This window comes from Aulonocara stuartgranti, assembly GCF_965226115.1.
Source record: "Aulonocara stuartgranti genome assembly, chromosome: 12".
In the NCBI taxonomy this organism is placed as follows: domain Eukaryota; kingdom Metazoa; phylum Chordata; class Actinopteri; order Cichliformes; family Cichlidae; genus Aulonocara; species Aulonocara stuartgranti.
Window position 1 is genome coordinate 24,862,012 of NC_138948.1, and position 23,319 is coordinate 24,885,330.

The 23,319-nt window shown below is 41.0% G+C and overlaps 1 protein-coding gene across 7 annotated transcripts; it reads right to left on the minus strand.

The window, feature by feature from the left end:
* Positions 1-1,109: 1,109 nt before the first annotated feature.
* On the minus strand, positions 1,110-21,324 carry sorbs3 (sorbin and SH3 domain containing 3). Of its 7 annotated transcripts, none has more exons than XM_082553488.1 (21): positions 21,191-21,324; positions 13,385-13,457; positions 12,492-12,680; positions 12,233-12,305; positions 11,773-11,903; positions 11,597-11,660; positions 10,776-10,814; positions 10,601-10,688; positions 9,448-9,556; positions 7,786-7,839; positions 7,531-7,638; positions 6,878-6,933; positions 5,610-5,680; positions 4,977-5,035; positions 4,794-4,840; positions 4,567-4,681; positions 4,359-4,484; positions 3,660-4,211; positions 3,432-3,526; positions 3,223-3,329; positions 1,110-2,705 (listed from the first exon to the last, which is right to left on the minus strand). In XM_082553488.1, exons 2-21 carry the CDS (start codon positions 13,394-13,396, stop codon positions 2,644-2,646), a joined length of 2,157 nt encoding a protein of 718 aa, XP_082409614.1. In that variant the 5' UTR covers positions 13,397-13,457; positions 21,191-21,324; the 3' UTR covers positions 1,110-2,643. The 7 variants fall into 7 exon arrangements, with proteins under 7 accessions (XP_082409614.1, XP_082409617.1, XP_082409615.1 ...); XM_082553491.1 differs by having other exon boundaries at positions 4,110-4,211; positions 4,977-5,038; XM_082553489.1 differs by having other exon boundaries at positions 1,110-2,171; positions 4,977-5,038.
* Positions 21,325-23,319: the final 1,995 nt, after the last annotated feature.

Consider the following 23,319-nt stretch of genomic DNA (forward strand, 5'->3'; position numbering starts at 1 on the left):
CCACTTTAAAGAAAAAAGTTGTTTTTAATTTACTTATCTAAGGCACTTAAAACGGACCTATGATTTACCCAAGGATTAAAAAAATCCCACCTGCCTTAAGGGATGAGTGTTGCGTTTTTCACATAACAGACAAGTTAGCAAAGTTTTAAACTGTATGTTTTACTTTACTGGCAACTTGTTGCAATAACACATCGTTCCCATTTCTTTAGCCCAATCTTTGAAAACTGCCAAACATAACACAGTTTGACAGGCATAAATTTGTACTTTTGCACTAATGGGTCAATTCTGAAAGGGCTAATAGCCAAAAACCTAGCAAATCTGAGCATGGTGTGCAATGTCCTTAATAAAATCTGAGGAAACTGGACAGGTGGCAGCCTAAAAAAACCACTACAGCAGATGAACAGTATCTGTAAGTCATGTTAGAAATAAGGAAAAAACCAAGTGAAGATCTGACACGGTGAGATGTATTTGGCACTTCAGTTGATCCATCTGCTGTGCACTGAAGACTCATCAGAAATAGTCTCAGTGGATAAGTGGCTGTCAAGAAGCTATTCTTAATGGAAACGGGGGGGGGGGGTGGAGGACTGATTACACAAGAACTGGACTGAAAATCATTTGCAACAGGTGTTATGGAGTTATGAATCCAAACTGGAAGTTTCTGGTTCTACGGCCATCTGTAAAACATAGTGGAGGCTCTGTCATAGTTCGTGACTGCATTCCAGCCAGTTGTGTTGGAAATCTTGTTAAAATTAATACAATGATGTATTTGGAAATATGCAGACAGATTTTGATCCACCATGCACTAGCATATGGAAAGCATCTGATTGGCAGCAGCTTCATGTTTTAGCATGACATTGATGCCAAACACAGCTCATTGCAGTGAACCTATTTCTGCTTTTCTGCTAGCAAAATAAAGAAATGAGGGCTGGATAAAGACTTTTGCACAACACTTTATGGTACCAACAAAGAACTACTGTACCCAGTCTACAACTCAGACATCGTTAAAAAGGATATAATATTTTTTGACAAACACAATTCAAACATACCTGCAGAAATATAGCAGGTAAAACACAAGAGAAACAACACAAGAGAAACAACACAACTACCAATCAATTTGTCAGTAGGATATCATTCCATTTATTTAGCTTATTTAATACATTTAATATGTTTAATATCTGTTCATTTCACGTGGGCTTGTTCACTTCCTGCTGCACATATGGAGAAAGATAACCATGTATGCGTTTGTGTTATTGGTTCATTAAAACCTGCATAAACATTTAAAAACACAGTCCCGGTCACCTTATATGTAATCTAGTTTAGCTATTCTAATAATATCTAATAATATTACTGTTCCACAAAATTAACACATGAACAAAAGCTTCTTTCATTATCACTCTGTAATGTTTAATAGATTTATTTTAAAAATTGCGTACCATACATATGCAATATATTTTTTTAAAAACAAATATATATTATGCTTTCCATTTGATAACAGGTTACAGTCTGTACAATCATCTTTTGTGTGTGCTAAATATACATTTTTTTTACAGTGAAATCATGAATGTATCTTATAAAATTGCAAAATAACTTTAGAATAAAGATGTTTTAGTTAGGATTACAAACTCTGAGGTTGGATGGGCACAAATATATGTGATTTTCTGAATACTGTTATCAAAATTACCCCCATAAGCTGGGAAAACACTGTAGAAGCAGTAGTAGAACAATGTAGCAAGAATAAAGTGAGCTGGGAATGTGCAGGTTAACACAGGCGTGTGAATAAAGGTTAGCTTTGGCACATTCAGAATAAATTCAGATACCTTAAAAGATCATTCAGCCAATCGCTGTGAAGCCATCGTCTAGTCTTGACTTACAGACACAGCTCATCTTGTACATTCAATTTCAAAGCAAATACTTCTCTTACAGCATCAAACACATTCCATCTCTTTACTTTCAAATTTTCCGTTTAACTTTGTTTCTTATAAATGAGAAATACCATCCATTATACAATCAATAACTTGCTTAGGCGACCAATACATGCATTTTATACTTTTCAGCATTCATAGGTTGATATGTCTGAGCCCTCACTGCACTTTACTTTGAGCACCATTTACAGATTATCGTGTTGTTTCCTCAAAACTGCGTCGGGTCTGTTCAGAGATCTGAAAGAAAATCTGGGGAAAATATTTGAAGGAAATATTAATATTCCATGAAAGCTAGAAAAGGTTCTGGTCTTCACTGAAACTTCAGTGGTTTGTGATGGCACTGTGGTGATGAAAAGCTGAATGCAGTATCGTACTGTGAGGACCTCTGGAGAAACAGTGCTGTTCAGTGGGGAGAAATGCAAATGTCCTGCAGCTGCAAAGAGTCGCGGAACAATAGAATCCATTCTTTCAATCTGAAACAGTGTCATCTGCATTCATTCAATCTTCTGAAGTGATGTGCTTGAAAATATGCTCATTGAATCTCTGTGCAACACACATGGAAACATGCAGGGAGGTGAGGTGAGAAATCACATCATTTCCCTTTCAGATCATGAACATGCAGGCTGTACTAATCAACACTTGGGGAGTGTGGTGGATATTGGCACTATTAGTTGGCCTCTAATGACCCCTGATGGATGTGGGCAAGCAGTAAGTGAGGAAGTCAAACCGGTGCCACGTAATTCCCAGGAAAAGTCCCAAAAGCACGAGTCCGTTCTGACGTACCTAGAAAGGGGGCAGAACATATGGTGTGTTCATGAAACAGAAACTGTGAATCTGTGGGATCTTCTGCTGTTTAACTGTGCCTGTTACATATGCAATACATCATTTTGTCCACTAGATGGGGCACTGACACTGCAGAATGTTTTGAAATTGCTAACAAAAAAGGATCCTCGTGTCTGCTTATGTACATTTTAACACTGTAGACATATCTGTAGTGATTCCCAGACAATCTAAATAAGGGTGACATGTCAAATGGCAAACTTGAATTAAAAGAATGTGTTTTTGTTTCCTGGTGACAAAAACTATTGTAGACGCTTGACTAGTTTGACAAGTATTACATTGTGAATACATGAATAAAGATATGCATTCAAGTTGTCGCCCAAAGCCAAAACATTCCTTTTCTTTCTTTTTTTTATTCCATCCATTTTTATATAAAGCCTTGCTTCAGTGTCTTGTTTCTACAATACACAATATGATGCACTCAAAATAGCACTTATATATAAAGATATAAACCACATACCTACAAACCAGCCATCATCACATTTCTCCACCACTTGTACAATGTCTCCTTCTCTGAGCTCCAACTCATCTGAATTCTGTGGTTTGTAGTTGTAAACAGCTTTATACCTAAAATTGAGAGCAAGCAGCCTTAACCACAAAGTCACCAAAGCTGCAACACTTGTTCTGTACTGTAACAATGTGAACAAACAAAAACATCTGATGACGTACGGTTGGTGTTGCACCATCAGTGAACCGGGGCTGTTTGGTGCTTGCGTTTGCGGCAGGGAGTTGGCATGTGGAGCAGCCTGATTAGGTATTGCACCCTAGGAAAAAACAAAAAACCTCATGTCATCATTATGAAATGGCAAATAATGAACAACATTCCTGTCAGCACAAACAATAACACTGTGGGTGTGTACAATGTGTCACTTTATCAGAAAGGCAGTGAGAGCAGACCTGCGAGTGGTCAGAGTATCGGGGAGTGTTCGCTGTGGGAGCTCCCGCTCTGTGTGCTGACGTTGATGAATGAGTGGAGGGTGAAATGGTTTTAACGGCGGCACTCTGGTTAGCTGAGGGTGTCCCAGCCCAGTGATTGTTGTGGTTGGTGGGTGAAACCGGTTTGGAAATGATGTGGTGAAAGCGATTAGCCATTTCTTTGGGCACGGGTGTCTGAGTGGGAGAGCGTGACTGTGAAGCTGGGCTGCCGAGCAGTGAAGGTGAAGACGGTTTCACGGGGGAGTGGTCAGGTTTGGGGCTCAGGGAAGTGTAGGTGAAAGGGGACAGCGGTGACCGTGGGGAAGGTGAGTGCAGTGGACGTCCTGGACTCTGGGGTCCAGGAGAGACTGGTGACATGGGTCCCGGTGAGTAGTCATCCATGGAGTATTTGGTGCGGGGCATCTTGTTGACCTGAACGTAATTGGCTGGGAAGATGCCGCTGCGACTTGTTCCTGGAATCCTGCCCTCCAACCACTGATCATCAACTCGCCTGGTTATGCTGATCACCTCACCCTAAAATAGAGAATCGAGGTTAAAAAAGCTTTAAATGGTGACATAAACAGTAAGAACTGATTCGGAAAACCTAAATGGAAATATGTTTTTGCTCTGTTTCTGCTCTAACCTTTAGTTCAAACAAGCGATGCATTATGAGCCACTTACTTTACGGAAAGAAAGTTCAACAGGTAGGTCCGCATTGAAGTTAAATAGAGCCACAGCTTCCCCATACTCCAGCACCTGCAGAGTGGGAGACTTTATAGGTGTCGGTTTTTCTGTAGGAGGCAAAACCTGTGAAAGACATTGGAGTTTTTAGCCAAATTCTTGCCATTATACATAATATCAGCACATCACAGAAGAAGAAGAAGTTTACCTCCACATATGTTGTGGGGAAAATACCAGCTCTTCCATGATGCTCTCCTTCAAACCAGTTGGCATCTACCTTCCTGTGGATGTAAACAATGTCGCCTTTCTGCAGTGGGAGCTCCCTGAAGGAAGAAAAAAAGATAGTAAGGAACGTCTCAGTTTCTGATACACCTATAACTTTAGATTCAGAGAAGAAATTACAACTTTATTATATCAGTTCCTTCTGTAACTTACTTGGGTGACTGAGCCTGGAAATCAAACTTGGCTCGTGCTGCTTTCATCTGGAGAAACAAATAGTGTTTTGGGAACAATGCAGTTGTCACATGCAAACAATCCAGCCTTCAAAATAAAATCAAAATGCAAATATATTTATTACGGTCTTCTTTTTTACGTAGCAATAAAGTGGTAGAAACATACCTTTTTCTCCTCTTTTTTAGGTGGGACCTCCATGGTTTCATTTGCAGGCGAAAGACGTTCTACTGTGGAGCAAAGTAGGGAAAGCAAGTGAAGTCTGATACATGCACTTCTTTGTTCCCTTGTTGTTTTTGAATGTGTTGCTGTGTAAAAGCAATTATAATCATAACAGCTACATGGGGTTAAAAGGGATTTTGAATTTCCAGGAAAAACAATTGGATAGCGCTAATCTTTAATCAGGTCTTCCGGGTTTCACTTCCTACTTTTAAGGGCTTCCTCCCCACCCATCCACAGCTGTTTCTTTATGAGGAAAAAAAACTACAAAGACTTTCTGTGGTAACTTGTTAGCTGAAGCTAACAAGTAAAATAGCAGGAGACAACGTTAGCAATGAAAGACAGCCATGAGACTAACAGCAAATATTAGATTACTCAGGGCTTTCATCAACTACATGCGGATTGATTAAATGAGAGGCCTGTTCTCTAAAAGCACATGTGTCTTTGAGTGAGAGTGGATTAACGAATGAGGAAAAGCTGATTGTTATCAACTTAAGGAGAGTTTTGTAATAAATCACTATCGACGACATTGCAGAGATGCTGGGAAGGCCTCAGTGTGCATGTGTGTTGCTCCGTGTTTACCATATGTGGGCACAGAGGGTGATGATGGGCCAACAAAGTGATGGACAGGCTGCTTTGATGCTGATGAATTGCTGAAAAAGTGGAGAACATAGTGACCTTGATTTAAATCTGAAAAGTTTATGTCTCTTTTCAGTTCTAATATCAAACATTTAGAAAAGGCACAAAGTTAAAGCTGGGAGTGTGAGTGTGTATGAGTGTGAGAGAGTGTGTGAGTTTCCTGCACATTTCCTGTATATAACTGAAAGGCTGGAAGGGCTTGCAGACTCCTTGACTTGAAAATCTGCTTCCAGTAAAGTATGAGGCTTTAGTTGTCTTTACAGCCCCTATACACCATTCATTAATCCCAATCCTGAGTGTTTGCATTTGAATTTGCATTTGGGTTGGGAATGAATCCGAAACCCGAAAGATTCCAGCTTGGATTCCTCATGAGCTGATTTGCATATGCAGACAGCACAGTTCTTGTATCTTAGTGGTTGCAGCTGGACTCGCACAGCTAAACAAAGTGTCCAGATAACAGGAAGCAGTGAGGAGCTGACAGAGTTTCCCTGCTGTGTGTTTTAAATTTCCTATGTCCTAAGCCAAATCCCCTGAGACTGAAAAAGTTCACAACCAATGAACTCAACTTAGCAAACAACAGAGAGAATCCTCCAAGAATGCATTACACACACGGGAAGAAATGTGGAATGTCGTCAGCTGTTTAAGGTAAATACTGTACTTGGACTTGTTCAATTAACAGAAAGTCACCTGAAAAACCAGCAGGTTCCATGCGAAGTTAATGGTTTTTCTGTCAAATCACAGTGCTGGTTTTCTTAATACAGCAGGAAGAAAGGAGCTGTTACTACTAAGAGATGACGCAATATTAAAGTGGATTAAGAGGCAGGGAGTTGCTCTCAGAGGAGGTCTGTTATGTAGTGACCCTGGATTTTCTATTAACCTGTCCTGCATATGCCACTATGATACAATGTGCACAGGAGATGAAAATCACTTTGAAAACTTTTAAACATTGCCACAAAATAAGAATTCCTCAAACAACCTGAAATGCATACAGACAGAGGTAGAAATGATCTAAATTACTTAAAAACTACGGATAATAATACGTGGTTATGCCAGTTAATATGGGTACATATAAAGTAAGGAAAAATAGAGAATCGCTCGTAAGAAAGCAAAAAAGATATAATTTAAATCCAGCTGCATATCATACAGAGTAATCATTATTACATCCCTTACTCTGTCTACATATTATAAGTGTAACAATGCCAGTGACTGACCTGTAACTAGTAGCGCCACTCTTTGGAGCAGTTACTGGATCCCTCCCTCTAGCCTCCTGCAAGCAGAGTGAACAGTAAACACAGTTATTTTCCCCTAAAGCCTTCTGTATCTCACAGCTCAGAGGAAATCTCACAACAACTCAGACAAAGTCGAGGTGCTGACCACTCCCAAAGGAGCAAGAATTCCCCTGGGTCCTATCCTCCTTAGGCTACAAGCAGCACCTCTCATGATCTGTCTGAGCCGCCTGTGATTTCAGTTAAATTGCAGACTATGAGGCTGATTCAATCACACAGGAATCAGGAAAAAGCATGACAATTCTTGGCTGTGATACTGCAAGGAGAGTTCAGAAGAAAATAATCAAAGAGTACTGAAGAATTTGATTTTGTAATTCTTTTTCAGCAGGCAGGTCTACATTCGCTGTGGAGGAACTTGCAAGCAGGCGATTTACAAAGCAGACTGATCCGAATGCAAAGGCAGACAGGCAGACTATATCATCCAGGTCGCATAGGAAAACATGTCAGATAAGGAAGCAGAGGGATCTCACTGGCGCACAGCCTTCATTGGAAGTGTAGGGAAGTGGCAATTCTACTAAATTGGTGGTGTCGGGGGGTGGGATGCTTCAGCAGAGAGAGTCAGGAGGGGGGCTCAGTACCTCACCCCAGCCTCGATGCTGCTTCTTCTGGGAAAGTCTCCGCTCCAGGCCTTGAATATCCGAGTCCAGCTCAGCCTCAAATCGACTCAGCTCAGACACCAGACTGGCCTGAGTCCGAACAGTTATGGAGGTGGAATAGCAGGATTAAAACACTAATACAGAGTCTGAAGTTTGGAGCTGATGATGTCCCCTGTTACGCATTTTAAACAGATGACATCTTAGAACAGAGAAATAAATACTGTAAAAGAAGCTCACCTCTATTGAAGGAGACTTGGGTTTCTCTTGTAGCTTCTGTGCATATAGATGTGACTATGGACAAAAAAACAAAAAAGAAAACAATTGAAATGAAATGATATTAATGAATAGAGCCTTACTGATACTGGAATACCAATATTGATATTTGGTGATTTAAAAATCCAATATTCCAATAACAGTTATTTTTTTCTGTCACACACACCAAGCATAAACAGATTTCCCTATAATATGTAATTATTTATTTAGTCGTTCTGCTCTGCCAGGATCAGCTTGTCGGTGTTTGTGCCGTTAGAACAAGTAGGAGCGCCCTCCAGTGGACAAACTATGCAACATCAACACTTATAACGTGGCTGACGGGCGTTTCACCCAGCATTTCTTTACTTTTTAAATGTTCATTTACAGGCTGTTATAAATGCCAACACCAATAAACCGACAAACCACTAATATCAGCTGATAATATCGGCCCCAGATAAATCGATTGGGCTCTAGCTATATAGGCGCCCCATGTAATTCCCAGAGATGTCTCAGTTCTGTGGTTGCTTAGTTGTAAAATATTTCACTAATTTATATTGTTCTTTATTGGATTTTGAGGCCCAGGTTGTGTACAATCTAACACTTGTAGCTTCTTCAGAAATAGGCTGGCTGCCAAGAGACATAAATCTGCATTTTTGGTTTAACTAGCACAGAAATCCCTCTTTTAATGCCTCTTTGCCTTCATCCCTGATTCTATGAAACATTACTTTAAAAGGCTCTGCTGGTATGAAACACAGACTAATGCTCTATTTTTTTGTAGCACCTTGGCTTAATATGTCCTTCTGAATGCCAAGTCCTTCCCTCCTTTTGGGGGGGCGGTCATCCTCACTACAGTCACAAACTGTAATGTCACTGTGAAGCAGCACAACACCTGATATGGTCTGTGAGCTGGTTTTGTAAATACTATCCAGGGGATTCAACATTGGCCAGTGTCATAAAGAGGAAATGAAATAAGTCTCCATGCTGTGAGCCATTATACACCACAAGAGGTTAGGACCATAATACGCATCACAAGACCCCACAGCTCCGGTGGGGGAGTGGAAACAAAGATTTCTTTTCTTCACAAGTGTAGACACAAGGCACAATATGCACCAGATCTGGGACATTGTTGCAAGACGCATTCAAAATAGAAACTCTAAAGAGACACCGGTCTAGTACTCACTGCACACTCAGTTACAATGGCTCTTAGTTCAGAGCGTCAGCCTCACCAGCCTGTAAATCACTGACTTAAGGTGTAAAACCCCTCAAGGCTCAACATAAATACATAGGTAGTGTCTTTTTTTGACTGAAAAGATAAATGAATGAATGCTGGGAGCCTACTGGATCCTCTGAATAAAAGGAGTGAGTACATCTGGTGGTAAGTGGTAGGTACCGTACACTGACCACACTCTCAAGTTATTTAAACACCTCACGTGAGAAGATGGAATACAAAGACTTAGACTGTAATCCTTACAGAAAAGGTAAGCAACCTCTTCTTGAGCTCTGCACTGGGAAAACAGTGCAAGACTGTAGAAAGAATGCGATTCGTAAGAACAAACAACAACCTGGAGCTTAGAGAATCATGAAGGAACATTTTTAATGCAGGAATCAGAGCCTGCTTTTAAACTATGAGAGCATGTGAGTTTGTACCTGACTGTGGCTTTCTGAGGTGGTGCTCTTTCCAGGCTCAAAGTCGAATATGCTCTTTGGTTGAGCGTGCTGCTTTCCTGGGTCTGACAGTCTATCTACATCCTCGCTCCTGAAATATAACACCCACACCCACACACACACAGACACACACCATGGACAGCAGTTTAATGGTGACTTCATTGTAAGCGCCTGTAACAACAAATCCAAACTTGTCCGTCCCACACATTTTTTCCCATACGCTCTTGGCTTTGTAGTTTTTGATGGTACAGCTATTCACATAAGACATCAGCAGCAGTCTGTATCTCATGTGAAAATTGCTGTAAATGAGTATTTATTAATTAAGATATAAACAAATACTAATTTATAAATAAGTATATGGAACTTAGATGTGCTTCATGCAATAAAAATATGTTAAAACTGATCTGATCTAAAACTTTAACCTGTTATAGATCTGGATGTGGTGCAGAAGCACAGTAACATTAATCTCAAGCATAAGTTCAAAATGAGAATTTGACTTTTTTTTTATACACATTTTTTCCATTTCCTGTCAGCATAATGTGAAGCCCCTCTATGAAAGCTCTTTTCCGCCACTTAAAAACATTTCTTTTTTGCTATCCATAAGTCTCAAAAATTTGAAAAGTTTTTCATCTCTATAGCTAATTTCTTTCCAACTTCATAGGTAGGAATGAGCACTTTAGTGGATTGCCTGCTTTCAGAAAAAGGTGGATGGCAATAAGCCATCTACTGCTCATCATTACTCGGACGGTCTGAGTCAGTTTACTTGACCTCTTGACCTGTTTGCAGTGTTTGTGCCTTTTTAGAACATTTTAAGTGAACGCATCTGGCATAATGTGACTTTCTGTGTGGTTGATTGTAACAATGTTGAGTTCTGGAAATGAGTGCATTTCTAGTATTATTGTATTTAATTGTTAACACTAATCAGCAAGCACCTGTGTTGGATATCCTGCTTTCGACCCTCTTCTGTCTAAGTTCATACTCTTAGGTCTAAAACATCCATCTTACACTGAATATAAAAGCTTGATTAAATTTCTCAAAGTTGCAAACGTTTGTTATTCTCGGTGCTCCTGTCTTTTTTCATGTTGGGATATGAAAAGTCATCCCGTGACCACAAAGGAGTTATCTCAAATCTCACCAGTCTGGTAGAGCTCCATGAGGTGTTAGTCTGAAGAGGTTCTTGTCTGCTTCATTACCTTCTTCTGTGTTGGCAGACAACTGCATCCCTGCAGATCAGTGCACATCAGCCTTAAGTAAAAACTGATTACATAACCGAACAAGTCAACAATGTGGAATTTGGGGAATTTCCTTACTTTCAGCTGACCACTTCTCTGAAGGCTCCAGCTCAGGTTCTGGTGAACAAGGAAATTATTTCTTAGACTAAGTGATTAGGAATGTCACACCAACATATTTCTTTTATGTGCTTGTTTAAGAATTACTTGCAGCTCACTTGCAGTGTTTTGTTGTTCTTTACTAATTTAAGACTTATAAGTAAATGTTTCACACATAAAAAGTAGATCTCATTTAAATTAAAGCAACTAAACATTCTACTAGTGTACTAAAGAGTCCATTATGTGCTGTATATGTTCTGTACATAAAGCTTTAATCTACACAAGCAGCTGTCCAATTATAGAAGTGGAAGGCTTTAATAGAAAAGAGTCAATAAACATAAAGTAAAGGATGCAGATGTTCCAGTGTTTTCCAGTGTCTTAAACTATATCTCATGCGTTGAGATACGGATGAGATACTGATAGCTGGGACTCAGAGGTTTCATTTTGTAATACTGTTAGATAAAGCAAAGCACCTGCTTGTCTAAACCAAAATACTTGCAAGGATCCACTCGAGTGCTGTGAGGGAACTTTTTACTGTGCGCACAGGGAATGTTTTTCTATTATGAAACCTTTAATAGACTGCAAATAACCAGCCTGATCTAGGAGGGGCTGAGATAAGAAGCTGGATTATTGTCAAAGCTAATAAACAGAACAGACATAAGACCTTAGGGCTCTTTCATCATGCCTTTTTCTGCCCCCGCAGTAATCTGTTTGCTGGATCACCTCAGCAGTACCTGACACGGACACCGAGAGGAATTCACACTGGAGCTGGGTATGTGAGGGAGAGGGGGGAGTGTCCTTACCTTCTGGCTTCTTGTGAATCTGCCTGAACATGCTCTTGTACCAGTCTTTGGGTTTGTTCACACTCTGGTATTGAAAGAAAGAGGAGGCGCAGAAAGTCAAAGGATTTGGCTAAAAACAACAACACTTCTTATGTAACTAGCATTGTAGAATTAAAGCAGTGCTAGCTCTGGCTTACTGATCTTGAAGCAATGGGCATCCCAGTCTCATCCACTGGGCCAATTCCTGAGAACTTGATGAGCCTTTCCTCCCTGGTGGGGCCCGTGCTGCGTGGTAACGAAGAACCCCGAAGGCCGTTGGACAGTCCGCCTAAGTTGTCACAGTAACAACATTTCCTTTATTGTGCTGTTTCACTTAATTACACAGGAATTTGTCTGCTTATAAATCCTCCTACATCATATGAAACCCATAGATCAAGTTAAGGGTATTACACACCGGCTGATTTTTCAACCAAATTTAACATTTTATTCTTCACCTGCTTTCATTTATTACCATATAAATCACAGTGACTTGATTCATCTTTGTTTTCAGCACATGTGGTAACTCTTTTTCTTGTTATTCACATTTTAAATCCTTCCAGGTTACAAATTCTTCCCTTTTCAAACTACAACTTCTTTACTTTAATTTTGTAATCTTACTATTTGACTGCGAGGGTCCATAGTATGATCCAAAGCTGAGAGTTGCTGGGCTCCCCCCATTTAGTTCTGACACCTTGAAAAGGACAGAGATGTAGAAATCAGCCCTGTGCCAAACGTCAGAGCGTTATGTAGCTCAAACCTGCAGGAGTGATGATTTCGAAACATTGATGTGTATATAGCGTGTGATGCTTTGTTTTTCCACAAGGAGGAGCACTTGCATCCTGAATACCGCTCCCTCAGCCTCAGCATTGTTAGATACCTTCATTTCTCCAGACGGCAGCCTTGCAGAATGGAAGGGGCTCAGGGGAGGAGTGGGTAGTCCAGGAGAGATGATCACTTTGAGGGTCAGATCCGGAGAAGTTATTAGTTGCTGATCTGAAGAAACTCCAGGTTTCCCGGAGTAGATTATCCGGGTGCCATCTGGATCAGCAACCACTTCCACGCTTTGCTAAAACAGAGAGGAAATGAAAAATATGGATGAACGAAAACAGTGTGTGAACTTTGCTCCTGTCATGTTCTCCTATTGACGCTGAGTAAACAGCACTCGCTTATATAAGGTCATGTGAACTTGTTGGCGGTCAAGCTATTCTCTAGAGAATAACTGGCCTGAGCAGAAGAGCTTCTGATGAAAAGACCCCAAATTTATTTAAAGCACCAGCAGCGGAAAAGTCGTATTGCACCCACTTTGTCGTCTCTCTTGCTCCAGCTGCAGAAAGGCAGCACTGAAACAGGAGAGGGTCATTATGAGCCCATTAACTCCCCATTCACCAGGTCTCCCTGTTCTTGAGCCGGGGGTGGAGTCAGGGCAGAGAGGTTGGGAAGGGGTCGAGGATGTCAACCAAAACTCCAGCAGTGGCAGCAATTGTCTTACGGTCTCCATAGTGATACCCCAGACCATGCTGGATCCTCTGTTCCAACCCTGTTTATCAGGTGCTTTGGTCCTTCATCCTAGGGGTCATGGGAAATCCCCTTTGCCTCATGGTTGAACTCTTATCTGCACCAATGGCATGGTGACTGTGACACTACACTGGACTGATCTGCGTCACACTAATGAGTGTTTCTCCCGCCTGTTCATATTTGCTTATTCAAGACAGCTGCATTTGCTAAACAGTTGAAAATGTCAATATTTAGCATAGCTGCAATTGACTTTACCTGCGACTGCATTAGATCTGTTGTGGTTCTTGTGTGACAGATATCAAGTTCTTGTGCACGGCATCAAAAGCATCTGCAGAGACACAAATTCATAAAAAAATCAATAAGAAAGTAAAGCTTTAAAATTCTCTGGAGTACAAAGTATAGTAATTGTATCCGGATTAAAATGGAATTAAAGGAGAAAATAGCATAACACAGGAATACTTAAAGTACAAGTACATTAAACCTGTACTTTAGTAAAGTACTTCCTAAATTGTGTTCCTACTTATCCTATCCATGCTCTCAACTCATCCTTGTGTTGTAAGAGTAACAGTATTTTTGTCCAATGACAAATGCCCCCTCCTGACACGCCCCTGACAGCACCTATCCAGCTGCCTTCTTTTTATTCAAATGTGACTTTTAATGTTTCTGTGTAAGGTAAAGTGTTAAATAAGAAGTAACGTTAAATTCTGATTCATCTTCACAGAAATGGCTCATAACAACAGTTCTGCTGTATGCCAAAAATTGTGATTTCTTTCTTTTAAAAACTAACTTTAAATAGATTTGGTTTTCATATCCTTCATGGATCATATTTCTGTTTTTGCTAGAAGTGTCCCATCAGTGTATCTGTGAGAATCCATAGATCGAAGGATATTATTGTTTACTTTTTTATTTCAGGTGATGTCCCCCAATTATCTCCTTGTTGGTCATGTCTTGTGTGGTGTAGCACAAAGCTCCCCAGTCATAAGTTCATATTTTACATCTAGGCAGACTGTCCAGCTGTTCCATTATCCCATCCCACTAGCTTTCCAAAAAGGGAAAATGAACGTCACCCACTTTTTCCCACTACTAAGGAAAAACCCACCCAAACACAATGAGTGTGACTCACACGTCTGCCTCACTCTTCCCAGTGTCGTAATAAGCTGGACTTGAAGCAGCTAGATGATGGGAAAGGGCCAGCTACTGAAAGCAGACACCAGTTTCAAATCAGCTGCACCTCAGACTAACAGATTGTGCCTGCTGTCTCAACATCAGAGGCAGGCTGAGAATAAGAGGAAGGCTATTTCTGCTCCTGAACGAGACAGACTCCTATAGAGATTAAATGGTCCGCATCATGTACGTATGCATACCACACCTTCTCTTCAGCACTAATTCCTGAAACCCAAACTATTACAAAGGCAGTTTGAAAACCGCCCCCTACACCCATGAAAACACAGAAAATAGTAGTAACTTTTGAAGGAAACAATAAGGCTAATTTAAGGATAGTTTGCAGTCCAAAGCTATGTCTTTGAAGCATGCCAAGAAAGTCGTGACCAAGCACAAACCAGGCTACTACAGGCTGAAAGCTGCCCAGCACAATTTGCACTAATGAGTTTTCCATGTGTCGTTTGCAGCTGAACATTAGTCTATAATCATTGTGGTAAAGACCAAGAAATATAAGCACTCTGCGTCTCTGTGCACAAGGGAAAGAGACAGCACAGAGTCCGTGCTCTGATATAGCAAATGTTCCCGTTTCCAGACAACAATGTCACTCATTTGAGTCATCATCCCTCAATTACCCCAGTTACATAACACAAAATAGATGGGAACCCGAGGTTTGTGCCTTCAACAATACCATTAATGCTCAAGCATGACCGATGACCTATCATTGCCCAAAGCAATCACAACAAAATTATTATCCATCCTACGGCAGGAAACACTGCAAACAAGCTCCGTACATGAAGTCTCATTTACAGCGTGTTTGACACGCTGCTCTGTGTTTACATCTGGTCTCCCTGGCTCTATAAAGCCTCTCACTGTAAGGGGCTGTGCCACTGATGAATAATAGATGAGTAATTTTCAGCAGAACTTGGGAAGACGAAACAGTTTTCCTGTCACTGCTGCCATTTCAGTTTCCACATAAAGTAGTCAGTGTCATATGTCTTTGTAGTCTCCTTAAGATAGCTCAGCATTATCTCTTCTAGCCTCCAAATATCTGCAAACATCAAAGAATTCCCCGAAGACGTTACACTCTTACAGTTGTAACTCATTTTAAAGAGTACTTGTTGTTGCCAAATTCTCTAATAATTAGGCCAGTGTAGCTACTTTTGGCTGCTTCCTTATTCACAAGGGGTCATAACAGCAGGCAACTCTGCATGTTTTATTTGGTAGGGCTTTACTCTGGATACCCTTGCTGACACAGCCCCTAAAGGCGTTTGTGTCTCCTTAAGGGATCAAACCAGCTCAGTGTATGTACCTATCCCTGTTAGCCAAAGGCTCAGGCTTCAGACTGCATTTTCTCATTCACATGAAAGTGTGAATGAGAGTGGTTATCTTTAACATGGTCTTGAGGCATACAGCTCTGGCTGTCAGTATAGCAGCAAACTAACTTTCAAGGGTGGCCTCAAAGGGAGGGTGGCTCTGAACCGTTGGGTGGGTACACTTAAATGGCCAGTATAACACAAATATGGAATATTCTGAACTGAATCAAGCAGTGCTATACTAGTAGAGAGGCATAATAAGGTCTCCCTCTGTTCAGAAGCCTAAGAGCTAAAATATCCTACTTCAGCGAAGTAGCTTCCTGATGAGTAAGCTCATGTCATAATAGTGACTCTCATTCCTCTGGAGAGCAAAATCCAACCCAGTAATTCTCCAGCACTGCATGCATTCCCTGTTTGACAGCACCAAACACAATCCTACCTAATAAGGAAAACTCTGAGTTGATATGTAGCAAGAAAACCGCTGTTCAGATGTCTGGCTACATTTAATCTGAACGCCCAGTTCATTCTTATGTAATTACTGAGACACAACATAGGAGGCTGCTACAAGCTTTCAAAGGCAGACCTGTGATGCTGTCATGGTGAAATTGCATCAGTGCCATAGCAGACGTATTTACAAGTAAAGCCCCCTGCTAGGTGAGAGGTCCTTTATCACCCCTAGATCAGGTTGGGGGTGGAAGAAAAACAGAGCCATAAAAGGCCCATGTGCACTTGAGATGAAAGGAGGATGCCCCGCTCTAGACATGATTTCACAACACCAGAATTTTATACTTCCAGCTTGCTGAAAATACTTCTTATTTTCTCTTGCTTTCCATTCAGTAAAGAAGAGGGTAACTGAGGACAGGCTGAATTAGAATCGGGGGATTTTCATATGAAATTCTCTGAATCGATCCCAAGGACACTCATCCGGTGTCTCAAAGAATTGAGCCACATATTCGATTGAAAAAACTGACGTCAACTTAGTTTTATCAGCAATATCAAATTAAACATTTGTATCACAATTAACTTTAAAAAGTGACTTTAGTGAAGCTGTAAGATTACTTCTCCTTTTAGTCCAAAGGGAGTTGATGACAAACCAAGCTATTATCAGAAGTTGTTGAGGCAGAGCAGAACCAGTCAGCAGCTACGAGGTCAGTGAACTTCACCACACCCCTGTGATTCCTCTGAGTCACAAAAGGAGGTTTCCACAGCTGTTAATAACATTTCTAATATAGTAGCAGTTTTGCAGACTACAAAAAAAATGTAAACCCATTTCAAAGATCACATAGCTCTCACTAATCACACCAGCTGATGGCAAGAAGTCAACCTTTTCCTAAATCTCTCTATCTTCCATAGAGAGCTGCAGCCAGGTCTTTTTGCGAACACTCTGACCTATGATGACCTCCATCTGCACTGCACAAAGAGAGAGCACGTCCTATATTGTTCTCAGTGGGAGCAAGTCTGTCAAGGTGGCCGCACATACTCTGATGAATAACTGCGGCAGTGCTGACCCATGAACTTGTGCGATTGCTACTGGGAAAGTCGTGATTTGATGGTTGTTTTGTTTTTTTGCAAATTAGGAAAGATGGTCTTAAAAGAAAGCAAAACAGTGCCATGTGAATTGATCACCATTTATGAGCCCCCAAGTCTTTTGTGCAGTACGGTAAGCAGAAGCAAAAGAGTTAATCATTTACTCCTTAAGAGTGAACTGCTGCAAAGAGTCTGATTAAAAGTTCTAAAAGCTGTGTAAGAAAACCGGCTACAACGTGTCGACTTAAACACTCTTAGAATGCCATAAAATCCTTAAAATGTGCAAAAAGATTCTAATCATGTATAGGAGTGTGGATATTGTTTTAACCTGCTCTGAAGGGTAAAGTCTTATCACCTCATCTGCACGTACACAGTGTTACTGCTGCCCAGTAAATTACATAAGAGCGCCGTAAAAACCAACAGAATGCTGCCTTAAAAAGTGGTGAGATGGTAATTACAAGCACATTTGTCGAGTAAATAAAACAGGCTTTTATTTCCAAACACATAAAGTGAGTCACTCTGCAGCTATGCGAGAGGTCAGCTCTGCGAGGTCGATGGCACAACATTGCTTCCCGTGTGCAGCATCGCAGATGTGCCGACGCAGCCCATACAAGGTCCTGCGGCCGCAAGTTTATGATATGCAGTTATTGAGGGGATACACACATTTATCAGGAGGGAAGTATTTCACCTCCTTGTATGGTGCTCGTCCAGTCTGAGCAGCAGGAGGAGTCTGTGTACTTCTTGTCAATGGAGAGGCGATGCGTTCCCAGGAGAAGCCCAAAGGCAGTAAATCACAGCCAGAGTAGGTTCCGTTTTATCAGATTTGCTCTTACAAAAAAAAAAGCATGCTTCACATCATTTAAAGTGATTCCTTATTTGAGCTTGTGTTCGATACACCAGACAAAGCATGAGAAAATACAAAGCTCAGAGCAGAGTAACTGCAGAAAAATGTCACAAATCCTCATGCCTGTCATCTTGCATCTTCAAAGCTGAGTGCAGCCAGTGGTTATGAGTGCTGGCAGCTAGACCCTCAGTAATATTACAAAGGGAGTCAAAGCCAACTGTGGAAATTACCCCGACAGTGATGCCTGGACGGTCCTGGGGCCATTAGGCCTGATATCTGCTGCAAGATGGGAAAGTAATCCTGACAGAACTAATTATTTCCTCTCAGCTCACCTGACAGTTGCCAGTGTACACTTACCCACTGGGCAAAGCAACAAGGGATGACATGTTGGGAAACACTATCCCCAATGCCAGGTCTCTCTCTCTCTGCTATACGCACAGCCAGAGCTCTCTCTTACTCTCCCTCTCTCCCTCAGTGCTCCAGCTGTGACTCCAGCTGCTCTCTTCTCCACTTGCTCAGATGCAAGTGGAGCCCACTCCTGTTGTCCGTATCAACACTAACTACATGAGTTAACATGCTTTAAGACACTGTAAACCTCAACATTAATCCTGTAGAGCAGCACATAATCCCTGAGCAGTCAGACAGGTTACTCAACCTTAAACAAAACACAGTTTTAAAACTTACACATGTTTCCAGACAGCCACAATGCTTAAGGTCAATCCCTGCATTTGGTTTTCATATATTTGTGCTCCCATTTGGTGTACTTACCCACTCACACCTCTTTCTGTCTGCATGAGCTGTGCATGAAAACCACACTTGCAGACCTTCCCTCCACTTTCTCTGACTCATGAAACTAGCCAGGACACACAATCTCTCTCTCTCTCTCTCTCTCTCTCTCTCTCTCTCTCTCTCTTTTCCAGTCCTCTCTCTCCCTGCCTCCACTGAAGACTTCTCCGGTTGACAGGCATTGCCATAGCAACCCATTTTGACCCCCCCATATTCAAAAAGTGCCCCCCTCGTACTTGACTTGTCAGTTTGGGGCACCTCCTTCAGTGAAGCAGCTCTATTGTTGTCATAAGGTGATATTTCACAGCACAGGGTTAACCAAAGGAGAACCAAAATAGTTCATCACCTCCACCTCCCAGACACTACCCAGTGACTCCATCATGTCCCCTCCTAACTTTATCTATCCCATGGCTTCCTCTCCTTTTGTGTGTCTGTGTGTGTGTGTGTTATGTGAACGTGTGTGTGTACACAGTCCAGGTCTTTGGCTAGCCAAAGGCATGAAGGGAGAATAAGAGCTCTTTCTGTTCCTGTAGCTCTGGAAGTGTTTCAGAGTCATTACTCTACGCCACATAGGCAACCACTGACAGCACAAGTCCTGCTGACTTTTCTCCCATGATCGCACACAATAGCGATACTTTATTGGATGTGAAGATAAAAATGAAACAACAAGAGACTGAAATATGTTTTGCCCTTTTAAAGGCAAATTAGAAGGGGATCAGTCAAACAGGAACAAACACATTCTTAAATCCCGCTGTCTTTCACACCCACACACACACATAAACACACAGTTCTTGCCCAAATGAAACCAGGATTTCCAGTTTGCCCACAGTTCTCGCCAAAAAAGACAAACGGTGTAAAACCTGAAATCCAATGTGCTGACAGGCTGGCTTTGGCACATATTATGCAGCAGGAAGACTGATTTACAATGTCCGTGTTGCAGGTGAGTGATCCGATCACCTGCTGACAGATGCAATCCCTCCTTTTAAATCCATGTTTTATTCCAGCAATAAACTGAAAGCCAGCAGGACAAAGAAGGAAATTTATCAGAGCCTACCCAACGGTCTGCCCATTTGTTTAAAAGTGTATGTTTTTGTGCATGTGCTCGCCAGTTTCAACTTGAAATCGAAGCACTCAGCTCTTTCAATAATTCAGCGGTCTGGCTTGGTACACCAAAGCTCGGTGCAGATATCCACTTACTGAGCTTGTACGCTTCACAGGGTTGTTTTCGCCAACCAGTTGAGCTGCTGAACCTAAACGGACAGTGCAGGGCGATCTAGAGGAGCCTTCCTTCATAATCTGTGTCCTGCTGGCACAGACTTTAACCCTGCTGTGACCAAATCTGGTACTTTGTCACTCTGCCCCTAAACGAGGTAATCACGCAAGAGGCAATAGCAGGTTTGGCGCGGTGGTGCTCAGCACGTCTCTGAGTTAAAATCCTTGCTCAGTTTGTCTTACTCTCTTATTGCCAAGCAAACATGAAGGTTTACTCATTGTCAGCTCCATGTTTTTGTTTTTGTTTTATTTATTTTTTAACCAGATAATCACCATAGGAAGGATCACAGATGATCTTGTACTTCAGCCCTTCGTTGTTACTGATGAAATCAAGCAGACTTTTACCGCACAAGCTAATTAAAACAATGACAGCTAAAGATCTCAGGAAGTTAATCATCTAAAAACCTTAAAATACTTGGTGGCTACGGCCCAAGCCTTTTTTTTAAGCATCAACTTCTCTGTCCTCTGAGGAGACAGGAGACAGCAGATACTGTTGTGATCAAATGAAAGATGCTTAGAAAAACATTGCCACCATGATAGACAACTGATAAGGGACGACGGCCATACAACAGGTTATGCGCTGAGGTAGCCCATGTGGAATGTCACTGAGAACAAACAAAAATGCATCAGAGTTTATTTTAGCGGTAAACAACATTTTTTTTCTGAGCTGTACATGTCCCAGGACTCTGGATCACACTTTAAACATGTCTTGTATAGAAATAAATCCTTGCAGGTCTTAATGCCTGTTTCCAAAAGAGTGATAGAGTGCACTTCAAGCATGAAAACACTGAAATATCCACACATGTAAAGTCACCATAGTAGTCGGTGTGTGGATAAAGGTCAGATGATAACCATCTTTTGAACCACAGACAGCTGCTTAAGGTCACTTAAACACATTCTGAAAATAAACCCACAGCAGTAACAGACCAGTGAAAAAAATAATGCTTTGTGTTGTTTGTCAGTGCCAGTGATGAACTGAGTAGTGACGAGAAGAAGCAAATATCACATCTGTGCTAGAGTCTCAAATGAAAATTGAAGTCAAAACTGACAGAGGCTAAAAAAAACTTAAGTCTTCTTTCTGAGCGTTTAAATCCTTGTAGCTCTAACCTTTGCGCTCGTCACTGTGAGACGCCAAGGCACAAGTTGTACAGTACTTACAGGCTGTAGAGTGCAGGCTGAGCGGTGAAGTCTCTGCAGCACACAAGGAGAGAGAGGAAGTGAATGAAAAAGAAGGAGGGCACTACTGCTGCTGCTCTTTCTCTCAAACTCTCCCTCCCTCTTTCTCTTTGTAAAGCCAACAGGGTGTCTTTTATCTTCTGTGAATGATTCAGCCTGAGTCTGAATGTTTGACTGGGTGTCCATAGGCGTGCGCATGTAATATGTGTGTGTGTGCATGTTTCTTGTGTTTGTGTGAGCATGCTCTTTAACGCTCATCAGGGGAAAAGGGGCTTGGTAATAGTTTCCATCCACAGCTGGAAATAATAGAAATTCCCATACAGGCGCAGCAGAACCACCTTCCGGTGTTTGACAGCACATGCCAAGAAAGAGGATTTCTATAGCAATCTCAATAATAGGCCTTAGTGTTATAATGGCGTTGGTCTATTCACTGTCTTAAGCCTTTAGTGTGTGTCACATTCATATCAATCTAAAAAAGAGAAAAAGGACAGTCTTTAGCACTTTCTATGACATCCAGATAGCAGATAGGATCCAGGAAAGTGTATTTCTTTTTTTCTTTCACATGAACTCATACCCGCTAACAACCCCAAATATGCAAACACTTGCCCCAGACTAGGACACAAAGACTAATCCCAAAATAAGTGTCAGTTTTTCCATCCTCGGTATCAGGCCCTATGCAGCCACCCAATATGAGAAAGACTTTGTATTCAAGCTGTATTCTTGTAAAGTCCACAGTGTAATCATGAAGATCAGCTGCATTTCTGGACAAATGTTAAGCTTCTGTTAAGTTCTTGAGGGTTTTATCTGTTAGATTCTTTCACCCTGAGTCCAGAAGCAGCGCAGCCCTGCCATCCAAGATAAATATTTAACAGTCTGGCTGTGAGACCAGGAATCAAAGGTCGCACCTCTGTGAGTCTGCCCTTGTGTTAGAGACAAAAGACAAGCATGTTACCAAACAGCTGCACAGGGACCATTAATTATTCTTCTAGAACCAAGTTTTCAGGTTATTATTCACAGAGGAAAAACTCATTTTTGATTAATAAAGTTCATCTCTGAAACACCAGACACACTAGTACAAGTTTGCAAGCTATTTTTTCCATCAGTGGTCAAATGATGTATGCCCTCTTCTCTGTTGGATCCTCTTTGCAGTCTGAAAAGCAACACCCCAAAATGTCACTGTGACAGACTTTGCATTGGAAAGCACCTTAACATGAAAGATAGTACCACACTGTCCCTCTGTGGCTCTGAGGGGAACTGTTGGGTCTATTACAGGATTCGTCGTACACTGTAAAAAAGATCCGTATATTTAACAGTGAAAGAGAGTAAAAATACGACAGGAAAAAACTGTTAACTATAAAACAGTTTAAAACTGTTGATTTGATGTGAAATTGCCGTAAATAAAGAAATGTGGAAAAACTGTAAATGTACATTTTTTCTCTGAAAAAAATACATAAACCTACTGTAAATCACTCTTGCATAGTTTTTTTAACAGAAGATTCCAATAAAGTTTAGAACAGGCAAACACAATTTTTTTTACATTTATTTATTGAAAAAAATACAGGTTTTAATTGCTGAATGTAAGCATGGTTGTGCTGGTAATGGATACATGCTGTAATATGACTTTGTGATTTTTGCATTAATTTCACATAATAATAATAATAATAATGGATTAGATAGCGGTTTTCAAGAAGCCCAAAGCACTTTACATTAAATCCATTCTTGATTCATAGCATATTTAATACAGCATATTCCTCCTCAAATTGTAATATAACAGGTACATATGTCCCAAGATCTTTATACTAGAAATGTATTAGGGCAATTTTTGGATGTAGTTTTTGTAAAGAATATGGGATGTAGCTGTTAAATCTACATTCTGTTGAACCTAATAAACCATGAGTTTAAAATGTAAACGCTAACAACAACTTGAGAGACCTACAGCTAATGATAGACATACTATATTATTTAGTGAATTCATATAATCCCAAAAGTGTTAAAATAATAATCTGTTGTCTGTTCTATTTATTCATAGTTATTTAAAGGAGCTTGCAAAGAAAAGCGTCTGGACTTCTTTAAGTTGCTTGAAGACGTTTCACCTCTCATCCGAGAAGCTT

What these genes read in the sequence shown, in the direction of transcription:
- sorbs3 (XM_082553485.1), bottom strand. An exon ending in CATGGAGCTCTACCAGACTG is followed by an intron (nt 9,557 to 10,600) that starts GTGAGATTTGAG and finishes GTTATATTTCAG; the next exon opens with GAGCGAGGATGTAGATAGAC. An exon ending in AGTGGCGCTACTAGTTACAG is followed by an intron (nt 5,681 to 6,877) that starts GTCAGTCACTGG and finishes CCACTTTTTCAG; the next exon opens with CAATTCATCAGCATCAAAGC.